General features: G+C 55.0%; 1 protein-coding gene across 1 annotated transcript; it reads right to left on the bottom strand.

Annotated features, from left to right (window-relative positions):
• Nucleotides 1-340: 340 nt before the first annotated feature.
• SMPD1 (sphingomyelin phosphodiesterase 1) lies at nt 341-8,654 on the bottom strand. The gene is made up of 6 exons (XM_015817294.2): nt 8,454-8,654; nt 5,058-5,818; nt 3,186-3,357; nt 2,921-2,997; nt 1,394-1,539; nt 341-1,315 (listed from the first exon to the last, which is right to left on the bottom strand). Exons 1-6 carry the CDS (start codon nt 8,652-8,654, stop codon nt 912-914), a joined length of 1,761 nt encoding a protein of 586 aa, XP_015672780.1. The 3' UTR covers nt 341-911.
• Nucleotides 8,655-25,484: the final 16,830 nt, after the last annotated feature.

The raw sequence follows: 25,484 nt of genomic DNA, 5'->3' as shown, positions 1-25,484 counted from the left end.
CCAGTTCTGGGGATGATGGGTGCCTGGAAGGGCCGGGGAGCGCACTGATGGTTTGATGAGTACAGGACACCCTCCCCCCCCCCGCCCAGGATATGGGGCAGGAAAGGCAGGGCTTGGCTTCTCCCCATGAGCTGCCATTAGGGCAGAAGGGGGTTGAACCCCACTTTCTCCCCCCTCCTGCCCGGGTGCTGTGTGCTCTTCCCTGGTTGTGCCCATGTGTCTCTGCCCCCTGGCCTTGGGGGCAGCCGGCTGGTCACACATGGGAGAGCCCAGAGGATCAAGGCGAGGGGCTGACCCCAGGTCAGTGGGGACTGGGCGAAAGAGGCGTCTTCTGCCAGTGGAGGAGACACAGAAGCTGTTTATTGCTGGGGAGGGAGGAACAAAAGAGATGGGGGGCACCCCTCCCCTGCAGAGGAATCCCACGCTGGCAGAGGTTGGGCCGGTACTGGAGGCAGAAGAGTCTGAGAACGGATCCTGCCAGGTTTTGCCTGGCGCCAGAGCCAGCAACAAAACCCCCAGCGCCCACGGCCGTCCAGGTCTCTGCTCCTCCTTTGCTGATGGCACTTCAAACACGGGGGCAGCAGGGTGGGCATGTCTTGCAGGCCTGCTTTCCGTGCCCACACAAAAGGGGTGGAGCAGGGGTGGAAGAGGAGGAGCTGCTGAGCAATAGAGGGGAGCTGTAGGGGCAGAGGCCAAGGGCAGCCAGGGCACCCCACCCTCTCCTAAGGGTCTTAGGACCACTGCTGGGTCCTTTCTGCATCTTTCTGCACGATCTGAAGGGCCGCGGTGCTTGTCTGGAACTTGAGTCCTGTGGAGTGCCCGAGAGAAGGGGTGCCGTGTTGTGCCCACGCCCACAGAGCCTGCTGGAGGACAGGGCCCCTGCGCCCCTTGGTACTCATCTCGGGCCCCAGCTAGCAAAATGTGTGCTTCCGCCGCCAGGCCTGAATTTCTAAGAAGGGCATCTTAAGGGTCTGGCAGAGTTTGGGATCGGCCGCCCGGCCGGTGCGGAGAGCACAGAGCGTGGCCTTCCTGCAGGCGTCGCCACAGGGCTCGGTGGGCGGGTGGCCTTTGAACCTCAGGTACCAGAAATGCTGGAAGAGCCGCTCGTCGGCCTGCAGGCGGTCCAGGAGTTGGTTCCAGTCCTCTGGGAAGGCCACGGGAAACCCGTAAGTCTCCCGGGCCCCGTAGAGGCGCTGCCACCGAGCCACGGCACCGGGCTGGTTTGCCTGCGTCAAGTTCAAGATGAACGTCTCGTGGTCAAGGACCATGTAGGAGCTGCCAGAGCGGATCCCGTCCACGTGGTAGATCCGATACCCTGGAAGGAAGGCAGGAGGGGTTACTGGCTCAGTTCAGGCCCTCTGGCAGGAGGGAGGGAGGGAGGTCAGCACCTCACCTGGGTTGAGTTTGATGTAGGTGGTAACGCTGGGAGCCAGGAAGGCAATGCCCACCGGCCGGGAGATGGTCTCCTCGTCGTAAAAAAGCTCAAACCCGTCCAAGTGGGTGTGGCCAAAGAACTGCCCAGCGACGGTGCCTTCAAACCTGCAGGGAGAGAGAGAGACAGGCCTGAGCACGGGTTCTCCAGACCTTTGTCCCGGCTGGACAGCCAAAACCGGCTGAGCAGGAATCTGGCTTTGCGTCTGCTGCCCTGAAGATGGGGGTGGGGAGAGAAGGGGCACCCCCGGGAACACGAGCACCACAGTTTGGCCTCCGTGAGAACCAGGACTACGAGACTAGCAAGGAGGCAGCCAAGTCTCGGCACAGGCCCTGAGGGAGACGCCCAGGAGGTCAGCAGAGACCCCCAGATGGGGAGGTCCTTCCCCATTCAAGAATGCAGCGGGGTCCAGGGCAAGTCCTCCCTTGGCGTCCATCTTCAGGGGAGAGGTGTGCAAATGTGCAACACTCTCGCTGCCCAGGACTGGCAATACGGCAATACGGCTTTATCAAGGGTGGCAATACGGCCTTCACCCTGGCAATACGGCCTTATAAAGGGTGGAATGCGAAAGGTGGCTGGACGGAGCTGACCTTGCCCAACCTCGGAAGGCTAAGCAGAGCTGGAGCTGGAGACGCGCCAGGAGTCCCCAAATTTGTAGAGTGGACTACGGAATTTAAAGCCTCTCCAGAAAGCAACAATGGGGTCCTAACTTCCAGGTGACGGCAAGAGAGGCAGCTACCATTTGACCAAGGATGATATAAGGCTTCTGCCTTGAGCAGGGAGTTGGACTAGATAGCCTCCAGGGGTCCTTCCAGCCCTAGGGTTCTATGTTTTTGTGTGCTCAGGAAGTCAGCAGGAGCCGGCCTGGGCCTGGGGAGTGGGAAGGCCCACAGGCAGGCCCTGCTGGGGGTTATGGAGCACACCCCCCAAGGAAGGGGGTCTGCAGAAATCAGACCACCGCCGGCATTAAGGACCCTTTCCTCACGCAGAGGGAGCGGCTCAGCCATTGCCTCACCACCTGCTAAGGTTCAAGTTCCAGCCACCCAAAGAATTCCCCAGAAGCAAAGTGTTTTCTCACTAGCTTTGGGAACGGGAGCCCCCCCTTGACTGCTGCCCCCCTTCAGGAGGCATCTAGGAAACCTGGGGGATGTGAGGGGTTGCTTCCCCCACCAAATCAGAGCAGCAGCAGCAACTGTGACCCAGGACTGAGCCGGGGCAGCTGAAGCGGAGTTAGTGATGGGGGGGGACTGCAGGCACCTGAGCGATGGGGAGAAAGGAGCCAGAGAGGCCTCCAGCAGCCCCCCCACCCCCGCAGTGCCTCCCCAGTCGGCGGCTGTCCTTGGAGGGAGGACCCACATCCAGGACGGGACGGGCAAGGGGTGCCGGCTTGCGGGAGGCTCTGCGGTCAGCCTGGCGCAAGCACTTGCTGGGGACGCCCCTTCCTGGGTGCCAGGCTGGGCAGAGCAGAGCAGGCCCTGGCGCTCGTACCTGTTGATGATGCGGTAGTAATTCCAGCCCCAGCTCCGCAGGCAGTGGGAGGGCGGGATGTGCCCGATGATGTGGACCTGCAGGGGAGGAGGGGTGTCAGTGGGGGCAGCAGCACCGGGCACCCTCCGGGGACCGGGGCTTGTCTGAACGGGCAGGTCTCCCCGCTCGCCCTTTGCCCTGCTTCCGAGCAGGCCACCTCATGCTCTGGCTTGGCCCGGCCTGACCCGCTTCCTGCCCAGCGCCACCCCTGCCCGCCCCGGCTCACCTTCTCGCCACTTTCCTCCGCCCTCTGCAGGACGCCCACCAGCCACTGGAGCTGCCCGGCCGGGTCGGTGGAGTTGATCAGGAGCCAGAAGTTGGCCTCGGAGCAGAAGTTCATGTTGAGGGAAACCAGGCGGAGGCCCCGCCAGATGGGGAGGGTGTAGAAGCCCCCCAGCCTGCCAGAGAGGAGGCAGGAACGTCTCAGGGATGGGAGGGCTTGTGGAACACCCCTCCCCCATTGCCACTGAGGAGGGGGTTTTCCTTCCTTCCATCACCACCAACCAGATTTCAAAACCTCCAGTGATGGAGTCCCCATGGGCACCTGTGGCAACTTCACCAACTGTGGACTTCAACTCCCAGAATTCCCGAGCCAGCATAGCATAGCATAGAATTCTGGGAGTTGAAGTCCACAGTTGGTGAAGTTGCCATGATCGCCCAGCCCTGCTCCAGAGGGAGGAGACTGTGCCCTGGGCAGAGGCAGCCTGGCTGGTGCCACGGGGCTCTGCCACCCACCCACGCCCAGGCCGAAAAGCTCTTAACCAAGCAGAGGAAGCGGCCTCCTCTCCCTCCCCACAAGCAGTTTTCACCCTGGGGCCCAGGAGAGGCTTTAGGAGGGGCACATGGCAGAGTCCAGCCCCATCCGGGCCCCCTCCCCAAACAAAGCTGCCCCCAAGGTTGAGGTTTGGGTAATGAAACGGCTGCAGGAACACAGTCCAGCTCAGAGAGGACCAAAGACCCTTCAAAGTCGGCTTTGCACGCAGAAAAGTTTGTAGTCACGCCAACAGAATGGCCACAAAAACAGTCCAAGCTGCCTTACAGGGCTGTTGCTCTCGTGGGGAAAATAGGCAGAGATATTCCCGGCACGGCTGGCTGAGGAATTCTGGGAGTTGAAGTCCACGGGTCTTAAAAGTGGCCAAGGTCGGACACGCCTGTTTTAAAGCCTCTCCTGAGCCTGGCCGCAGAAAGGGAGCAGCAGCCGTGAGGCTCTACCTGGCGAATCCGGGAGCCCCGATTCTCATGCCTGGCAAAGCCCAGATGTTTTGCTGAGCACAGGGGAAGGCAACTGCCGCGGCAGCCGGCTGCTTTGGCAACAAGATCAAGAGGAGCAAGAACCAGGAGATCAGGTTGCACCCGTCCCGGTCAGGACTGCAGCGGAAGCAAAACTTTCTTGCCATGAAGATTAATTAATTTGTTTGATTTCTATAGCCACCCAGCTGGGCCAAGCGACTCTGGGTGGGGCTTACAATTCTCACATCCAGAATCCTGGAGCTTGGCTCCTCCGGGCTGGCCTTCCTCCTAGACAGCTCCGGTTACGGGCAGCAGCCACAGCCACGGAAAAGCAGGCCACGCCGCTGTCCGGAGCCCTTGGCCCCGAGCCCGTGGGGAGCGCGAGGGGCTGCTCTTTCTGGAGGCCTGTCCTGCGGGGCGAAGGTCCAGCTCCCAGAGGCCGGAGGCTGCCAGAGGCTGAAGGGCCTCTCCCTGGCCCGGAATTATTTATAAAAAAGCAAGGAAGGGTATAATGAAGACACCTGGGGCAGAGCTGCCAGGAGGAGAGGAAGGAGGCCAGTGGAGTGGGGGGGGCGGAGTTGAACTTTATTTATTGTTATCATTGAGAGATGTGTTGATGACGCCCAGGGCAGGTCCCTGTCAAGGCCGCCTGGAGAATGGGGAAGGGGGGAGTGAGGATCTGGTCCCCAGGGAAGGCGGGGGAGTGCCCAGCCTGGACCTCCGCCCAGCCTGGACTCCCAGGTGGACAAATCGCAAGGCAGCGGCCACCCTCTGCGGGGGCTGCCTCCTGACGTCCCTCAGGCAGCCTTCCCTTCCCCCCACCCCCTTGCCTCCCCAGTGCCCCCGCCCGCCAGACCCTCGCTCCTACCTCAGGGTCTGCAGGGCTTCTGGGGGCAGCCACTGCTGCCAGGCATCGGCCATGGCATCGTACAGCCAGGCGGAGGACTGGTTCCCAGGCATGTAGGGCGGGGGGAAGGCGTTCACCGGCACCGACTCATGGTTGCCCACCGCCGGGTAGACGGGCAATGGCCCCAGGTACTTCTGGACGAGGCTGGTGATGGTGGTGAGGGCATGCAGCTGGTCCTGGCGCGTCTGCTGCCAGACGTTGTGAGCCGGGATGTCGCCCGTCCAGTAAGCGGCATCGTAGGGCCCGGCCAACGCCAAGTGCTGCAGCAGGTTCTCCAGGGTGTGGAGGGGCAGGTCGCATTTGCTGTAGGAGCCCCAGTAGCCGGCCCCGGGCCCCCGCGGCTGCCCCCCCCGGCAGCAGAGCGGGTCCTTGCAGTTGGGGTCGCTGCCCGGGGTGTACTGCCGATCCCAGTGCAGGTCAGTCAGGAAGAGCAGGCGTGCCGTGGGGGCGCTGGGCGGAGGGGGCACTGGAGGGCGCACGGGGGGCTTGGGCGTCTTGGGCAGGGTGATGTTCCAGCTGGAGTAGATGTCCCAGTGGCCGCACTGGGCACCCACCAGCAGGCCGCAGATCTCAGCTGGGCGCAGGATGGAGCGGACCCAGGCAGTCACCACGTCTTGCCCAAAGAGACGGATGATCTCCTGACACACGTTGGGGGGTGCCAGGCTCAGTGTCAGGCAGACCTTGGTAGCCAGCTGCTGGATGTGCTCCACGCTGGTCTCCAGCTGTGAAGCAGAGGGGCAACATTAGCACTGAGGAGGGGCTGGAGAAGCACCCCTGAAATGTCCCGGCAAAAAAGAGGTGCTGGAAGAATCTCCCCGCCTGCCTCCTTAGCCAAGCCATCCCTCCCCTCCTACAGTCCTGTCAGGAGTCCCTGGGGGGGGGGTGCGTGTGTGTGACAGGCTCTGGTGTGGGGAGACCCATTGCCCCTGCAGTCTCCTTCAACCACCCATAAGCGCAGGAGCAGCCCCCTTGGGTGGTGAGAAAGGCCGGCTGGCTCTTCCCTGCACCTAGCCACCTGCCCTGCCCCACAGAGGCCAGAAGTGAGGCGAGGGGCTGGCCCCAAGGCCCCAGGCTTCCCCCGTGGCCCCCAGCCCCTCTCGGCCCTCTCAGCAGAAGAGCAGGCCGTCCACAGGGGCCACCGTTCTCCAGCCCCCCTGGACAACCGAGCCCCAAACTCAGCCCTGGCCCTGACGTCTGCGTGGACCCTGGGGAGCCAGCTGAGCTGCCAGGGGCCGGCTGGAAGGGGTGGGAGGGCAGCTCGGGAGGGGCCCAAAGCCTGCCTGCCAGCTGGGGAGGAGGGAAGGTGCCACCTGGCCTGCCACGACTTGCCTCGGAGTCCACAGCCGGTGCTGTGCAACTGGGCTGGTGCTTTGTGGCAAGGCTGCTGCCCCAACAAGGGGCTGTACGCAAGGGGCAGCCGGGCAGCCGAGAGGACCCCAGCAGGTCCTCTGGGTCTCCTCTGGGTCTCCTCTCCCCGCAGCAACGGGAGGGGGAACCAGCTGGATAAGGCCTGCAAGAGGAGAGGGCTGTAGCAGCCCCCTCCCCCATTCCTCCCCCCTCCTCGCTGGGTCTCCCTCCCAATGTGGGGCTGTGAAAAGATTGCCTGTAAGAGTTGGCAATTATTTATTTATCTGTATCCCACCCTTATTGTTTTTACAAATAACTCAAAGTGGAGAGCATCTCCAGCACACCTACCCCCCCCCTCGTTTTCCCCACCACAACCACCCTGAAAGGTGTGTGGGACTAAGAGACGGTGACTGGCCCAAAGTCACCCAGCCGGCTTTCATGACTAAGGTGGAACTAGAATTCACCACGTCCGTCACTCTAGCCAGGTGCCTTCACCAGCAGACCCTCTGAGTCTCCACTGTCCTGAACCCCCTTTCTCGAACTTCTGTCTGCCCCTGTCAAGGGTCCCACCAGACCCCCAAAGGCAGTGATCCGGCGGGGAGGGGGGGGCAAAGGAGCTGCACCCCTTGAGGTGAGGCTTCCCGGGGCCCAGTTCGGCTCTCCGGCTCTTTCCCTGCCTGGCCTCTGTCCGCCTAGCCGGCTGGGTGCCAAGTAGAGGGTCAGCCCCTGGAAGACCCCCAGCTCCACTGAGCTTATCCCACCAGAGTCTCAGCCTGGGAGTCGGACCACCAACCCTGAAGCCAGGAGAAACTGAGGGGGGGGAGGGGGCTTTGGGGGTGAGGTCCTTCTTTGGGAGAAGAGGAGGGCAGCTCCTGGGGGGGGCTCTTCCTCTATCCCAAGGCCTCCAGGTTCTGCCCCCCCACACACACATATTGGGCTGATGAGGACTCAGAGGCTTCCTGGCTGTGCCCCCCCCTCCCTCTGCCCTTGCCCAGTGCCTGGCTGGCTTCTGCAGAGCTCGTGACCCGCTGGAGGCTGGGAATTAGGCTGTCAACAAACGGAGGGGTGTGGTGCCAAGGGCAGCCCCCACCCCCCCCGGAAGCAGCTGCTCTTGCTGACTCCAGGGAAGGAGGAGGCAAGTCGGGGGGCCCACAAGACCCCCACAGGGGGAGGCCCAGGCTGGGTGGCAGCTGCCACAAAGGGCTCCCTTGGCACAGCTGGCACAGGCAGCGGAGGGGGAGGAGGCGACTCTCACGGGGGGGGGGACAGGACGGAAAGACTCCGTCTTTTGCCTTCCAGAAGATGGGGGGGGGGACGGAAAAGGCTGTGCTGGACATCCTGGGAACGGGGGGGGGAGGGGGCTTCGTATCCAAGGACTGCATGTCTTTCTTCAGCATCCCGACACTTCTAAAGCCTTGAGGGGGGGAGGCATCTCCCCAGCTGGTCAGAGGGGTCCCCCCTGGCTCTCCCCGCTTCCCCGGCTCTCAGAAGTGGGGCTGCTGCGTCTGGGGCAGAAGAGGCAGCGGGGCAAGGCTGCTGGAGTTCAGGGGGGAAATCCGGGGGCTGCAGAGGGTGAACCGGCTCGAGCTCAGGCCGAGACCAGAGAGGGGGCCCCGGCTGGGGCATCTCCTTCTCAGCGAGGCCGGCATTCGGGGAGCCGAGGGCCTCCATCGGGCTCTGCCAACTTCCTGTGCGCGGATCCTCCCCCCGGCCAGCGGCCCCCCCCCCTTCTGGGAAACGCCTGCAAGGGGCCACCGGGGCCTTCCCCACCCCCAGCCCCGGAGGGCACCGCGGGCAGGAGAGGGCGGCCCGGCTGCCACCAGGAAGCCGCCCGGGAGCCTCAGCCAGCCGGGAAACGGCCTCCGCGAGTCGCGGGAAAGGGACCAGCTGGGCCCGCTTTGCCGGAGCGGGAGCGCGGTTCCGGTCTCCCGCGGGAGGGGCCGGCGGGCCTAGCTGCTGTCCCCGCCGGGTGCCGGGGCCCGGGAGGGCGGGGAGGGAGCGGGGGCTCACCTGAATGCTGGCGTCCAGGGCTGTGAAGATCAGCCGGCAGGCGGGGCAGCTGAGGTTCGTCCAGCCGAAGCGCGCTCCGGCCGCGGGCAGCAGCCTCTCCAGGGCCGGCCGCCCTTCCCGGGGCACGGCCAGCCCCGCCGCCAGCGCCAGCGCCAGCGCCCCGGCCAGCACCAGGGGGACCGCCACCGCCGCCGCCCGCATCGCCCGGCTCGGTTCGGCTGCTCAGGACGCAAAACGGGTCGCCGCCAGCCGCGCTCCGCCTGGCCTCGCCTCGCCACTGCCGCCCGGCCGGGCGCCCAGCAGGGAAGCCGCTGCGGCGGGCGGAGCGAGGGCCGGAGCCGGGAGGAGCGCCGCGAGCCCCCGCCCCCCAAGATGGCCTCCGCCCGGCCGGCCCTGGGCGCTCGCGGGCTCCGGCCCTCCGCCGCGCGCGGAGGGGAGAGGGGGGAGTCCTCCCGCAGCGCAGACCGGGCCAGGGGGGCGGGAACCGGGGAGGGCCGCCTCGGCCCCGAGTGGGGAAAGAAGAAGTCCGAGCCGCCCCGGGCTGGCCGCGATCTTGCCGGGCGGGAGGCAGGCAGGCGGGAACCCAGAAGCATCCCGCCTCCCCCCCCCCGAGCCTGCCGTCCAGGAGGGCCCTTGCCTATCCGGGGGACTGCGCACCCCGGTCCCCGGTCCCCGGGTCCCATGGTAGGGTTGCCAGGTGTCCACTATTTGAGTGGACAGTCCACTTTTTTCACATTATGTTCACTATTTTTTTTCACAAAATAGTGGACATTTTTTTTATTCAAAAGCTTTATGATGAAATGGTACGTAATCTAAAGCTGTACTTTTTTTACTACTTACCCCCCCCCCCCCACTTGTCCGCTATTTTTGGGAAGCAGACCTGGCAACCTTACATGGCGGCGCCCCCTTTGCCCGGCGGCTGTCTCATTCGACAGGATTCCTCGCAAGCGATCCAGACGCGGACAGTTCCTCCCCTGCGGGGGTCCCGGGGAGACCGGCCGATAGCGTTGCTCGTGCGAGCGGGGTCTGCTCCCTGCCCGCGTGCAGCAGCTCGGCCCGACGGGGTGGGTGGCACTGGGGGCTTCCTCTCTGGATACTGTGGTTAGTCTGGTAGCGATCCAGGCTTCCCTGGCGCTCGGTGGCCGAGGGGGACGCATTCCGGGTTTCTTGTTCCTTTCGGAGTCTTTTTATTTTCTCCTTTGAACGGTATGGACGTTTACCTGCTTGTGGGCCTTAAGGACCGATTTATCTGAAGGCCGAGCTTCCGGGAATCCGCCCCCCCCCGAAGGTCTTGGGCTTGGCTTGGTCAAGGATGCTCCCAGTTTCCCAGCTGGAACTATGGCTGAGTCCGTTCAGCCGTTGTGAGATTAAGGGATTTCCGTTGTCTTCTGACTGCTGCTTGGTGTTCATGGATGGGCTCTGCTAGTCTGAGATGCTTTTCACGTAGTAGCGGTGTTACATTTTGTAGCTTGTGTTGGCTGTGCTGTAGCACAGGGGTCCTCAACCTTGGCCACTTTAAGACTTGTGGACTTCAACTCCCAGAATTCCTCAGCCAGCAAAGCTGGCTGAGGAATTCTGGGAGTTGAAGTCCACAAGTCTTAAAGTGGCCAAGGTTGAGGACCCCTGCTGTAGCACGTTGAGTGGTGAGGCCCCTTCTGATAAAGTTGTGTGGGTGTAAGGACCCACTTCAACTAACCACCCAAGAAAGCAGAACTCTTGAAACAGGCGTCGTCTCAAAAGGATTCTTTTATTAGGGGTCAGTGACGGTCGGGAAGTCAAGGCGAGATCTGGGGAAAATCCCGCGCAAACGGTATAGTTCAGCAAGCAATATTCCTCCTCCCACCAGAGTCATAATGTCCGTTTGAGATTCAGCCAATCCGCAGGTGGTATGATGTGTGGGTAACCGGCACAGTTGGCGCGCATCTCAAGGTCTTCTCCGGCTTTCCTTTCTCTGTCTCCCCCAGAGAAAGGAATATTTTTGGAAATATTGAAAAGGCAGAATATATCTCCCTGAATGGTTTAAAAGGAGAAACCAACCCCACCCCCACGTCTCTCTGTCCCAAACAGAAACCAGGTCTGCAGAAATGCAGATGTGATAATTTTGTCAGAAACACTAGAGTCAGGAACCTGGGATTAGGAAGAAAGATCCCTAGAATCAACACCAAAAATCTAAGAGCCATCAGCCCCAGCCCCAGGAAAGCAGGATATGACCCTTGGGACATAATAGGATTAACCCACCACCATCAGATTATCAGATAGGCACACTCAGACTCAGGTCAAAGTTCCTGCCACAGGAACAACTCCAAACAAAAGGCTCCAGAGGGTATAAAAACCCACTCCCTACATGTGCTCTCTCTTTCTTTTCTTCCAGAGCCATCTTCCTGTCTGGCTCTCCTCTTCAATAAACTGCAACCTTCCTTCTAAAGCAGTCGCCATGTTGTTTATTCCCGGCTTGGACTGAACCCTGATGAAGACTTTTCGTTGGACACTAATAAGGGAGCCACATTCCTTTCTCCAGGATAGAGGCAGGAGAGTGAAAGTAGAAAACGGAAGTCATCCCAAGCTCCCCCTCCCCCAACAGAATGGCAGGCCCCAAAGTAGAATATACATGCAAGGAAAAACACGGAGGTTTGGGGGGACCTGACAGTGGGTTTCCATTTTCCTGGAACGTGTGCAGGCAGTCTTATTTCCCTTTGCTGGTGTTGTGGGTTGCTGCTGCAGTGCGTTTATGCTGATCTGAGTAATGTCCTCACACAGTTCCTCTTGTGGGAGGTTGAGTGATGGAATCCTTGGTTAGTGTGGGTAGTTTTTCAACAGGCCTGCCTTTCTAATTTGTTGCCTCTGCTGATGAGGACATCCAGGAAGGGTTGTGTGTTGTTGTTTCCTTATTTCCTCATGAATATTCCTCCCGTGAAGATGCTCTTGATTGCTCCATGTGTCTCCTTCAGTTGTCCTTTTTCATGAGGATGAAGGTGCCATCTGCATTCCGACCTACATAACCGCCCACCTGCCTGTTTTTGTTTGCATGGATGGGGGAGCCCTGGTTTCTAGGCACTGAGGGCGGATGTCCCTCTGACTTGTGGGCACATATGTGTCCATCAATCTGAAAGCAGAGGTTGATCAGTCTATCGTGCCGGGCATTTCGACCTCAGGATGCTGAATGAGGTCAGGTGTGGTGTGTAGCACCCTGGTTCTATGGAGGCAAAGAGGGCCGTGACATCAAACGAAACCGTCATCTCAGCTTCTTCCCTTATTCAGTCTTTTGTTTTCTGGATGCGTTGTGGACAGAGGTGTCCAAGGTTTTGCTCAATTCTTTGGCTGTGTTGTGCATTGGGGTGGCTGGCATCCGTACAATTGGATGAAAACATATGTCAGGTTTGGGTTTTGGGGGCATCCATAAAAGTGGGTGCGAAACCTGGCTCGACTCCGTAGTTGCCTGTACCTGCTTTCGCTGCTGGCAGCTTTGTCGAACAGTGACGGGAAGAGGGTGGGCAATTCCTAAGGCTGGAGGGAGGCTGTGGAATGCAAGGGGACCCCCGTCTCTCTGTTGCAGGGGAGACATTATCTAGCAAGGCCGAGTGGTGAGGAATGTTTTGACCAAAACAGATGGAGTTTCCCAAAGCAAAAGCACTGAACTCAGTTGATGAACTATGGATGGGCCGGTGAGGAAAAGGGAGACATCCCAGAACTGCCTTTGCTTTTGTCGCGTTTAGATGGGTTTTTCAATGAAGCTGCCCTCTTGCTTAATCTAAAGAGCCGGGAGTCTCTTTTGCTGAATGTGCCAAATGGGACGGTTGACGGTGGGAAGACGAGGCCTCTGCTTTTCATCTGTCGCTGTTCCTCTTCTTGGCTGAGGCTTTGGAGGGTTCTCTGGATCAGGCTGTCCAGTTTCTGTACGGGGTTGCTATTTACTTGGATGAGGGTCTCTTTGTCCCCCAGTTGCTCTTTGGCCCTCTGTAGGTATTGTGTTCTCTTCACATTGACCACGGTTCGGCCTTGGTTTGCTGGGGGGATGGGGGTGGCTTGCTCCTCCTTGAGGCTTTTGAGGGCTGCCCCATCCTCTGCTCCGAGTGGGCTCTGCTTCTGGTCTGAGCTCTGCTCGCCTGCCCGGTCTTTTCCTGGGCCTCTGGGCCAGGCCTGGTGGTTTTAAAGGCTGCCTCTAAGGCTGCAAGGAATGCCAAGGGACTGGCATCATCGCCAGCTGGGAGGCCTTTCTGGGGGACACCGTGCTCTGCCGTAGACAGGGAGTGTCTGGACGTGTTGACCCAACCCCCTTTTGGGTTCAGTTCTCTCTTTGCTTGGGGTTTAGCTGGAGTTTTCTTTTCATCGGCTTGTCTTGGAGATGTAGCCTGTGTGTTCTAAGGTCGTTGTTTGTTCCAATCTGTGGTGTGTTGGATTTGTTTAGTCTGAGGTGAGCATCCATGATCCTTAGCCGTTTCATTTTTCAGCCACTTTGTTGAGCTATTTTCCATCCAGTTGTGCAGTTTATTGGAGGTTTGTATCTGACACTGGTGGGCAGGCCCTGTTGCCGCAGGCGTTTGTGCAGGAAGACCGTTGGTCTTTGATGGAGCTTCGCTTGCAGGCAGGCCCCTTCCACCGGGGTGCTTTCTGAGGCCTTTGAGACCCGTGTGAGGCTCCCACACTAGAGTCTCCGTGTAGCTCAGGGCTGGGCTGTGGTGTCCTCGGTGCCCTCTGAGCTGGGTGGTTTTCTGGCAGACATGATTTCCCATCCGTGTGAGGAATGTGGGGGTTTGCTCCCCACTTCTGTACGGTGGCCTTCCCTGCCAGTGTTTGTGGGGTTGGGGGTTTCCCTTTGGTAGTTTCTTGATTAGGGGATTGTTTTTCTGTGTTGTGTCTACACTGCATGGAGCCCCCAGCCACCCAGTGAAGGAAGACTTTCTGCAGCCTGAGGACCCCGGACGTTTGAAGATCCCTTTCCCATTGACCAGCAGACAATTGGGCTTCATTTACTTTATATCAAAGGTGCTCTCCCCAAACGCTCCCTGCCTTTGCTGACATGCAGGCTGGACCCTTCCCTGTCTCTGTTCTCTGCTGCCCCACAAGCCCTGGACTCTTTGTCCACCTCGGGAGAAAGGTGGATAGCCACGATTGCCTGCCACTGAGTCGAGATCGGCTCTCGGGGGCCACATAAGTGGATTTTCCCCAGGACATTCTGTCCCCAGCCTGGTCCTGTCACCCCCCTGTAGCTGCATCCATCCATCTTCCTAAGAGATTTTTTTTAACCCTGCCTTTATTACAAAGGCAGCGGATAAAGCTAACACCCCTCCCTACAAGGTCCCTTCTAACTCTGTTGTTCTGTATTCCTCCCTCTATTTTTCCCACCACCACCACCACCACCCTGCGAGGTGGGCTGGGCCGAGAGAGCGATTGGCCTGAAGTTGCCCAGCCGGCTTTCGTGTCTCACCTCCGTGATTTACAGTACCGTACAAAAGGCAGTTGTGCAAAAGTGCTGCAAATTAAGAATGCTTTCAGAAATAGAAGTGGTAATAGTTTATTTTTTTATCAACTGATGACTGAAGGATTTGAGAAAGGCAGCCCACATCCACAGAGGATCTTACTCCAAGACGTTTGGAGCAAGTTTGAAGGAACCTTGTCAAGTTCCTTCAAATACCGTGTATGCGAGTGTGCCCCAAAGAACTGACGCTGTTTTGAAGGTGAAAGGTGGGCACACCAAATTCTGATTTGATTTGGACTTCTATTCATTTGCTTTCCATTTCATCCATTGATAAATATAAACAATAATTATCACTTGTATTTTTGAAAGTATTCTTAATTTGCAGCATTTTCGCACAACTGTCTAAGCCTTTTGCACAGTGCTGTATGTCCAGCCTGGTCTCCCAACAGGGCATCTTTCTTGGCATCAAAACCTTCTGCAAGGAGCTGAGTCTTTGCATCGAGTGTCCAAAGCAGGAGAATTTCAGCCTGGTCACTTGTGCCTTGAACGAGAACGAAAGGAGGGGGGGCCTCTGAGGCATTTCCATAAACCACATTTTTGGCCTTGGCTGGGACTTTATCTGACTGTTCCCTTGACAGTAGACCTTCCCTCTGCCCCTCAAGGCCGCCTTTTACCGTCCAGTGACAGGTTCTAGTCTGAGGCACCTTTGCTGATTCCTTTCCTGTCGAAGGTCAACCCTAAAAAGCAGAAGTTCTCCACCACTTCGGTAGCCCCTGTTTGAAGGCCGGTTGCTGTACCGGTTCTCATTCTGAATATTTAAGCATAGTCCCATTTTTTTCACCGTGTTCCTTAACTTTCTGTGGTAGAGTTTGCAGATCCGTTACAACAGAGTTCCCCAATCTTTCCGGCTCAGCGGAGACGGCAGCGGCGGCATTGGGGCAGGGAGAGGAGATGGTTTCACATGTGCGCGTGCCACTTTCACAAATACAACTGCGCACAGTTGCTTCCTCTTTCAGCTTCATGTTTCGGAAGCTACACACACTCGAGTCATCCCAATACAGACGTTATTCAATGTTTGAAGATGATCTTATTAATAACCCCCTCTTGCTTCTTCCGGAAGTCCCAAAGTCAACCAAAGTAGAGCTACTGCAGAGTTCCCCAAACTTTTGGGGTTGGTGGCCCGGAGTGGGGAGAGGGGGGGGGGAAAGAAGGGATGGTTTTGTGGGAAGGTGAACGCATGCACACACACATGCACACACACAAACACCCATTGCTCACGTGAGGAGCTGCGAATGCGACACTCGCACAAGTGGGGCCAAGAACGCCCACGGCGCTCACGGCAATAATCGCAACGAGTGCGGCTGTGCATGCGTGCAGCGGCCTGCCATTCACACAGCCCGGTGGCCAGCAGGTTGCGGCCTGGCAGTGGGCCACAAGTTGGGGACTCCTGAGCTACTGGATCTGGGCTGCATAAAAAGAACCAGAGGATTAACAAATGGAAACCACGAGTTTTCAGTTGTTGCCAAATCTAACCGTCCAAGGTTGCTGTTAAAATATCAGATGATGTTTTCGGCCTGAGACATTATTTATGTTTGTTTTTTGCCTAACCTGCTGCAATCCAAAGTACTTTTAGTTCTAGGAAACTGACAGCTGAGCTTCTGCCCGTATCCCGGTTCCGTTTTACACACACACCAACCCCCATTGTTCCGCAATCCCCCGCCCTGGAGACGGTGGCACTGCCGCTCTACTTCACAGTGAGAGCTGGTCTGCCTTCTTCCTCCCACTCTTCATTCTCAGCCGCAGCCCTGCAGATGAAAAACCCACAGCTGGCTCTGCACAACAAGCCCAACCTGCTCCTAACCCGCTTCCTGGTTGCGCTCTGAATCCAAGGTCTAAAACCGAAGCGGAGCCCCACACGCCTAGACGCGCTCAGCCACGTAAATAGCCACGCTGAAGACACTTCCTGTGTGAGCCGAAGGGAAACTAACACCGTGTTCATGGTTAATTGTTGAAATATTAATTGCGCATAGCTTTGAGCTGTGGGGATGGGAGAGAAGAAGTTTACATTTGAATGTAAAATAAAAGAGATAAATTTAAAAATTATGTCGGTGTCCGTGGCAGATGTTTGGTACATTAGTTGGTGTGAAATATTCAAAGTCTTGATGTGGGTGGCCATAATAAACAAATAATAAAACATTTGGGTGGCCATAATAAACAAATAATAAAACGTTCAGTTTAAGTATCTATGATGCCACTCTTAGTGAAAGAGTGTTGCAGTTATTGCTTTGGTGTGGTGGTGGACAAACAGCACACCAAGAAATGCCCAACGGCCGGAGAGGCTGCCAAGGGCTCTGTATTAATTCCAGAGCTAGCAGGTCCCAGTGAGTCTCTGCTCTTGAACCCAAATGGGCAGAGCAGGAGCCTCTGGGCCTGATGGGGGGCCCGAGAGAGGAGGACCCATCACATCAGGTAGAAAAATGGCCGCAGGCGGGATAAGGTTCCCAAGACATTCGGGGAAAGGCAGCATTCTGACAAGCAGTGTGTTTATTTGGTTCCCTTAGCCTTGTAGGAACCGAGTTCCTTCGACTGCTGCTAAGAGGAGACATTTAGCAGTACCTATACTGCCCTTTTCTCAAGGTGTAAATGCTGCAATCAATCAGTTACTAACAGGTGCAAATGGGCAATGTCAAGAAAATTTCATTGTTAAGAATGTTATACGAGAGACAGAAGACACACACACAAACACACACAAACAGTATGTGTACTACTAAGAGGCGGTGGTCTGTCTCCTCCATAGGAAACCATCACATGATCTTGAGTCTCTCCCTCTGTTAATGCAGCCCAGCACTGTGTTGGCCTTTTTGGTAGCTGCAGCACACGGCTGGCTCTTATTTAGGTGATTGTCCATTAGGACTCCGAGGTCCCTCTCACAGTTGCTACTATTGAGCAAGGTACCCCCTATGCTATACCTGTACATTTGGGTTTTTTTGCCTAAATGTAGAAGCTTGCTTTTTTCACCATTGAATTTCATTTTGTTAGATAGCGCCCAGTGTTCAAGTCTGTCCAGATACTCCTGTTTCTTAAGCCTGTCTTCTGGAGTATTGCTTATTCCTGCCAGCTTGGTGTCATCTGCGAATCTGATGAGTTCCCCATCTATCCCCTCATCCAAATCATTGATGAAGATGTTGAAGAGCCCTGGGCCCAGAACAGAGCCCAGGGGCACCCCACTACACACTTCCCTCCATATAGATGCAATTCCGTTAAGGACCACACAATGAGTATGGCGGGTCAGCCAGCTACGAATCCATCTGGTGGTGATGCTGTCTAACCCACATTTTTCTATCTTGTCAAGAAGTAGGTTGTGATCTACTTTAGCAAATGCCTTACTGAAGTCCAAGTAATTTATATCCCCAGCATTCCTCTGATCCACTAATTTTGTCACTTGGTCAAAGAATGCAATAAGATTTGTCTGGCATGATTTGTTTTTGACAAACCCATGTTGGCTTTTAGTAATGACTTTGTTTGCCTCTAGGTGTTTGCTGATTCGTTGCTTTATTATCTTTTCCAGAATCTTCCCAGGTATTGAGGTCAGGCTGATGGGTCTGTAATTTCCTGGATCCATTTTTTTTCCTTTTTTGAAGATGGGAACTACATCAGCTCTTTTCCAGTCTTCTGGTAGTTCCCCAGTGGTTTGGGGTCTCCTGTTTGACTAGGGGGTAGGACTAGAAGACCTCCAAGGTCCCTTCCAACTCTGTAATTCTGCAATTCTCATATTCTAAAGGACACCAATGGACAGATAATAATGGATTCAGAGGAGATCAAATTAAGATGGAATGCATCTACTCAAATGCTGTACAGTAGCAATGTCAACATCCAAGTTACCTTGGAAGATATTTCACACCTGAGGAACTTCTAGTCCCAGAAAATGAAGTTAGATCAACACTCTGGCCGTTACCAAGTCAGGAGGATACAGGAACTGAGGAACATCCACAAGAAACAGAACAAGCTACAGCACATGAGTCCCTCCAGCTTCTAATCAAGCATTGCCAGCAAAACTGGGGAACAACACAATGGTCAGCAGATTGGAAGAAGCCAGTCTGTATTCCAATAACAAAAAATGGACTTAACAAAGTGTGCAAACCATTGTACAATATGGATAGAAAAGAATAGTTGTAGCTCAGAGTTAAACTCTGGGGTCCTTGGTGCTTTTTGAACTGGGTGGTTTCCTTGCGGACATTTCATGACCCAACTAGGGAACATCATCAGTGCAAGAAGGGGGGAGGAGGAGGAGTGTTCTTTCCCCCCCTTTGCTTCTGACTTGGAGGCAGGGGTGGAAGCAGAGGCCGGGTTCACCCAACACACGGACTCTGCCCATATTGTGTAAGCAAGAGCAGCGTCTTCAAGGCTTCACATTTGAGCAGAGAATGCTGGTCCTGTGCACCCCCTGCAATACCTGGCATCTCCACTAGAGGGCAGGGCAGGACCGGATCCTGCTGTTTTGGGAGGCTGGGCCCTCTCTTCCCAAAATAGAATAGAATCGAATAGAATAGAATAGAATAGAATAGAAGCTGGAAGGGACCTTGGAGGTCTTCTAGTCCAGCCCCCTGCTCAAGCAGGAGAACCTATACCCTCTCAGACAGGTGAATGTCTAGTCTTTTCTTAAAAACCTCCAGTGATGGAGCGCCCACGATTTCCGGAGGCAGGTGGTTCCACTGGTTAATTGTCCTCAGGAAGTTTCTCCTAAATTCCAGGTTGCTTCTCTCCTTGATCAGTTTCCAACCATTGTTTCTCATCCTTCCCTCTGGTACTTTGGAGAATAACATGATCCCCTCTTCTTTGTGGAAGCCCCTCAGATACTGGAACGCTGCTAACATGTCTCCCCTATTTCTTCTTTTCTTTATACTAGCCAGATCTAAGTCCTGCAGCCCTTCCTCGTATGTTTTAGTCTCCAGGCCTTTGATTGTCTTAGTTGCTCTTCTCTGAACTTTTTCCAAACTTTGGCTTCCCTGTACTGGACAGACAAGTTTGAGAGCTCTCTCTGTCTCTGTCTCTGTCTCTCTCTCTCTCTCTCTCTCTCTCTGTGTGTGTGTAAGGAGTGTTTGCACATAGATATGGAGGTGAGTATCCCTTGTAGTACTTTTGAAGAGCAGGAAAGACCTAGCGCTGTCCCCCAGGCCCTTGGCGTGAGAAAGTGAGGCTCCTTCCTTCCTTCCTTCCTTCCTTTGGGTCCGTCGCTCGCTCTGCCCACCTTTGCTGCTTTTTATTGGTTTCACTGGGACGCCCTTGTTTTGACTGGTTTGAGCTGCCCAGAGTCATTGGGAGTTGAACAGCCAACCAGTTATAAAATATCACCTAAATTCCTAATCACAGCTGCCTGTGATTCTTTAGCTGGTGTTGGCCTTTATTTGTATCGAATTCCTTCCAACAACCGGAGAGGTCCTGACGGATTGGCGAAGTCTGTGTGTGGATCCAAGCAGGGGCCCTTTTCAAACCGACAGATGGAAAGTTTGTCAGCGCCCAGATTTTCAAAGTGCTGTCCAAGAGTTTTTGGTATGGGATCCAATATGCTGATGACCACCAGGACCACCACGGGGACTTCATGCCACAAACGCACCACTTCAGTTTTCAGAGTTTGATACTTTGTGATATTCTCTACAATTCTTTGTCTTCCGTGATCCTCTGGTGTTGCCACATCAATTATCCACACTTTCCGCTTTTCAATCACAGTTAAACGTGGGGTGTTATGAGCCAAGATTATTATAAGTTTGCATTCAGAAATCTCACAATATTTTAATCTGCTAATTTTCAACTGGTCTTTCAACTCTACGTTCCCACCAGTTTTTATTATTGGCATATGATATTGTAGATATTCCAGTGAGTCATTTTGGTGACTGTGTTAAGTTGTTCTTTATAATCAGTTTGTGCGATCTTTTTGCGCAAGCAGAATTTACGTTCTACTGTTTTTTCTGCTTCTTTGCACAGTGTATGCATTAAATCATTAGATGATTTTTTTGAGCTCTGGCCTTGATTAGCTAAGTTTGAATAACTTGCAGCCAAAATCAAGCCTTCTGGGTTTTTTTTTTTTTTAGCATTCCAATTGTAAGTCATTGCCAAGTTTTATCTTTACCCTTTTGTTGAAATTGATCTTGTAATGCTTTTCCTTGCCAGCATTCTGTTCAGGTTTTGATTACATTCTTTTGATATTCAAGTTTCCTGCACATTCAGTAGGTTCCAATTTTTAACTTGCATCAGTGCTTTTTCTTGGCTGTCTTTTACAGTTATCCTAAGCCAGGGGTAGGCAACCTTGGCTCTTTTATGACTCGTGGACTTCAACTGAGCACGGCTGGCTCAGGAATTCTGGGAGTTGAAGTCCACGAGTCATAAAAGAGCCAAGGTTGCCTACCCCTGTCCTAAGCATACTTTTCTTCTTCTGTGGTTTGTTTGATGTGAAGCACACTCTTGCCTGCGTTCCTGCAGAGCTGGTATAATCTACCCATATCCTACCAGGATGTAATGCATAGGGAATTGCCATCGGTTTTCTTGTTTTTCGGTTTGGTTCAGCTTCTGTCCAGTGAACAATCCCAGCAGTGTATCGTATCTCAGATATGGCCCAAGTGTTGACAGTTTTGATGGTGTTTCCACCGTTCATCTCTATCTTCAGCACTTTTCTCACACTTTAGACGTTTCTTTTACCAACCACATTTTTAAGTTGTCCGTGCTTCATGCTATCCAACTGCAAAATGCCCAGATGCTCGTAGCTTCATCCCGATGACTCACGATGATGTTACTAGAGACAGCAAGAGGCAGGGGACGAGGGTCCCATTTCGTCAGTCACTGAGGCTGGTTTTCTGTTTGAAGATCGTTCTCAAGAATTGAAATACAATTGGAAAATTTGGGGAGAACCAAATGAAACACAACAATGGAAAGATTAAATGCTGGTGTTGAGGAAGTTCTGCCGAGGAGGCAGGGAGGACCGAGAAGGTCCAAGGAAGAGCTGGGTAAGTTCTTCAGATGTTTCCCAAATGAACACCGATCTCAGGGAAGTGACGGGGCCTCTGATCATCTCCGCTTCAGCAGGAATTGCAGGCAGCCTGCGGGACCCGTAAGTGGCTCTTCCGTAAGTGGCTGGAAGTGGCCAGAATACCTCACCCCGAGACAGGAGCCTGGAGATCGGGCGAAGGAGCCACAGCTCCTCCTGCGGACGATCCTTTGTTGGTGGGAGCAGCAAAGAGGCCTTTGCTGCTCCCGATTTGGATTCAAGGGCGTTTTTCTGGAAGACCTGCCCTCTGGTGGTTCCAGGCCATCGGGGACCCTGCAGCCAGGGCGTCACCCAGGGAGGTCAGCTCCCGATCTGCCTCCCCTCGGACGCAAGGGACCGGCAGGGGTGGCCCTCACTGGCGGCCTCTGGGCTTCCCCCAGAGGCTGACTGGCAACCGAGCTGCTGAAAGGTGCCCCCGTGCTGGGCTCCAGAGCCCCAGGAGGAGCAAGAGAAAAGGGCTGGAAGAGGGAAGGGCTCCCGAGGCCCTGAGTCCCACCGCCCTCCAGGCCAAGGGAGGCCGACCAAAGTGACCCAGAGACCAGATGTCCGGGATGGGGGAGCCCACACCCCATTCTGCCCTTGGCTCTCCCGGACCTCTGTCCAGTCGGTCAGTGGGTGCTGCCCCTTCTTAAGGCTTGAGGAGAGCCCCAGCCCAGTCGGGAGGGGGGGAATGGCTTGGGAGGGGTGGTAAAATAGTGAGTAAGCTTTGAGGTTCTCTGGAATTCTACAGCAGGCTGAATATTAAGGAAGCATGTGTGTGTTTGTGTGTGTGTTTGTGTATTGCATGCTTGTGTTGGGTGTGTGTTTGTGATTGTAGGTAGGGGAAAGTGTTGGCTTGACAGTGTACATTATGGATTCAGGGCCACCACAATGCAGCTCAAATCCAGCCACGGGCTCCTCCGGCTGTCTTCTTGTCTCTGTTCGCAGGAGATGCTGAGTGTGATCCTCGAATATATTGGTTTTCTGGCTTCCATCATTCAGCATGAAGTTGGCTGGGCTGACAGAACTATCTAAGGGAAAGCCCAACACAGCGGCTGTGTGAATGCAGCAACGGTGCCTGCATTTGACCTGCGTGTTGGGAGAATGCAAAAATGGCAGAGGATTACTGTGTCCCCGTGGAAGAAACGTCCTGGCTGGGGAGAGAACAGCACAGCCGGAGCCTCCCCTTCCGGCCCAGAATTGGGGATCCAGGCCGCCGTCTCCCCATCCTGTCCTGTGTGCAGGTGGGTGGGTGGCAGCTGGCAGATGGGCCTGGGCTCCCTGGGGGGGGGAAGAGCTCCTCCTCCTCCTCCTCCACCACAGTCAGGAGATAGAGCTTATTCGGACCCCAAGGTCAGGGCATGAAGGCGCCATGGATACCATTCCGGCACTATGGCAACCCGTGGCCAGATAAAGGCAACCTTAGGAAGGAGGGATGAAGGCGGTGATGTGCTCAGGGAGGACACAGGTGGTTCCCCTCCTGCTCCAGTCGAGGCCCAGGCCTAGATAGTCTGCTTGGGGGGTGCAACCCTGTGGCTCGCCCCTGGTGGGGTTGCAGGGCCAGGCTGCCCCAGTGAGATGGTAGCCGGAGCTGACCAGAAGGGAGTCTTCTTCCGTAGTCCCACATCCGCCCCAGGACCAGTAGTGGAGCTGGCCTCGGGAGCCTTGCTTGGCCCTGGCTCTGCTGGGCTGTGGTCTTCTCAAGGCCCCATTAGTCGAGGCCAGCAGGGCTTGTGGTGGGGGGCAACCAGGGTGTTAACGATACCATCTGAGTCAGGTGAGGCCCTGCAGGTATGGAATGGATGGGCTTATTGAAGCTGGGGAGGGGGCACCAGCCAGCTGTGCCAGCTCTAACAGCTGGAGCTGTTCCTGGGCAGAGGTGGCCTGGTCCACAGTAAATCAAGGTGGGCACCCTGGGCACCAGGAACTCCGCATGCACATTCGGTCACAAACCCCTTGCCACATCTTATACAGCAGGGGTCCCCAACCTTTCCACCTTGGTGACCTGTCCCGGAGCAGGGGGAGGGGCATGTGAGTGGCAGGCACATGCGCGCGTGCACAGCTCCGTTGGTGCAAGCGAGGGGCGCGCGTACCCTCCACTCGTGTGAATGGAGCTTCGCAAGCGAGCACAACACCCTCCTTTCAAGGGCCCTCTGCTCATGTGAGTGAGTGGAGCTTCTTGCGCGCTCACACCTGCCCATCACTCAAACAGGCTGCAAGGCTGGTAGTGGGCCATGGCCCAGGGGTTGGGGAGCCCTGTTGTACAGTAGCTGTCAGCCTTCCCGATGGGTCAGACCAGGGAATTAACTCCACAAAAGCTGCTTTTATTGAGATTGCTTCTAATAACAGAATCGTCTGATTATGCTGGACTTCCTCCTGCTCCTCCTCCTCCTCCTCCTCCATCATCATCAGTTGAATCAGTTGCCTCTCTGAGCTGCTTCCCAGCCTTATCTGATGTTCTGGCCTTCAAAACCTCTTCAGCCCCTCTGCCTGAGCAACAGTGGCTGCCTGGCTGGGCCAAGGCCACCCCTCTCCCTGTCAGGCATGGATGGATGGCTTTTATTCTCACTAGCCCAGCAAAGAAAACAAGAAACTGATCCTTTCCATACAGATATTAATATCAATATTCACCCGTGTAACCCAAGCAACAAGCAAGGAATGCAGAATGTTTTCTGACCCTGTTAATGCACCACAGTGACCGTGAGACAAGAAGGGAACATAAGATGCGAAAATGAATCTGCAAAGCCAGGAGAAGTGTGGAGAAACTGGCCGGCCACCTCAGAGCAAGCAACAGGCTGCCCAGGCAGGGGCAGACCCAAGGCTGCCCTGTGGGGCAAAGGAGAAAAGCCCCACGTGAGGAGCCTCCCTGTTTGGGTCCACTTGTTTGCCCCACGGAGTGATGTAAGACTGTGTGTGTGGGGGGGCGTATTACGCAATGAATTACGCACTGTGGGATAAAGCACATTTTCTCTCTGTTTCTAGATAATCCTCACGGACCTCAAGCTTGGAGCTTCGAATTCACATTGATTGGGGTTTGGTGATCATTGCGAAGGAATCTTAATCAGAAAAATCAAACTCAGATCTCCGTTGGGCCTTTCCCCACAACTTCACTCTCCCTCTTGGTTTTTGCCAACTTTAAAATGTGTGGACTTTAAAATGTGCACACAATGGCTGGGGAATTCTTGGAGCTGAAGTCCACACACCTTAAAATGGCCAAGGCTGGAAACATTATTCTACATTCATTCATTCATTCATTCATTCATTCATTCATTCATTCATTCATTCATTCATTCATTCATTCATTCATTCATTCATTCATTCTCCTTTAAGGAGAATACATAGCCCAAAGAGCAGGATTCTTACTGATTTAAGGCAGTCTGGAGTGTGGAAAGGGAACGGATTAAGTTCTATAGAAACTGGAAACCGAGGATGCTTCCCTGGTCTTCCTTTATCAATGAGGGGATGGCAATAGGTGAACGATCGGTTCTCTGTGTGGTTCCCTCTTCCGAAAGTCCGTTCTGGGCCTGGGCAACAAAAAATTAGCTACCGGTTCTGCCGAACTGGTGCAAACTGGCTGAATCCCACCACTGGGTGATGGGCCTTCCCTACTGACTTTTTTTTAAAATTGAGTGTTGATTTAATAGGGAGCTTTTGATTACTTCCTTAATACCACTAACATGTTGATTTTTTCTTGTTTTGCAATACTTTGGAAAATGCATTTTCATTCCCAGGCTCAGAGAATTGATTTATTTAAACAGTTTATGTAACCACCTCTCCCACAACAGTGGCTCAGCTTGGAGCACAGAGAATCAAAGCCAACAGAATGGAATTTAAAAGATTAGAAACCTAAATTAAGGATAATGCACAATTCTATGGCAAAGGCTTTTAGAGAGGGGAGCAACAGGGGGCGCTGTTGCCCTTGAGCGCCCACCGTGTGCTCCTCCCTCTGGAGATCTCAGGCCTTGGAGGGACCCTGGCTTGGACCCTCCCCCAGCAGCTCCTTGGGCCCAAGAAACAAGCCGGAGTTTCTGCTCCTGGTAAACGTCTGCTGGGCTGCTTTTGGAAGGAGGTGGAGAGAGAGAGAGAGAGGGATATAGTAGATAGATAGATAGAGAGATGATAGATAGATGATAGATAGATAGATAGATAGATAGATAGATAGATGATAGATAGATGATAGATAGATAGATAGATAGATAGATGATAGATAGATAGATAGATAGATAGATAGATAGATAGATAGATAGATAGATAGAGATGGGGATATAGATGATGATAAATAGATAGACAGAGACAGACAGACAGACAGATGGATGAATTGCCATGGAGAATGAAAGAGAGAAGCGTAGGGGTTTTTTTGGACCTCTCGGCTGCTTCCAAAATGGCTGCAGGTGGCCCCTTTTTTTCCAGATTGGGGAAGGGGCCTCTGATGTTGCAATGGCTCTGCCCCCCTCCCCCTGGTGGAGCCTCCTTTGGAGAAGTGACCCTTCTGTTGTCCCCTCTGCTCTTTAAGGTCCTCTGGAAGCTGCGGAGGGAGATCCCTGGGCTGGGGGGCCACCAGTAGTGGCGGATCTACACTTGCGACTCTTTCCCTCCC

The sequence above is a fragment of the Protobothrops mucrosquamatus genome, unplaced genomic scaffold (genome assembly GCF_001527695.2).
Source record: "Protobothrops mucrosquamatus isolate PMUCROS unplaced genomic scaffold, P.Mucros_1.0 scaffold570, whole genome shotgun sequence".
NCBI lineage: Eukaryota > Metazoa > Chordata > Lepidosauria > Squamata > Viperidae > Protobothrops > Protobothrops mucrosquamatus.
Note: the sequence above shows the minus strand (reverse complement) of the source record. Positions and strands in the feature narration are given on the sequence as shown.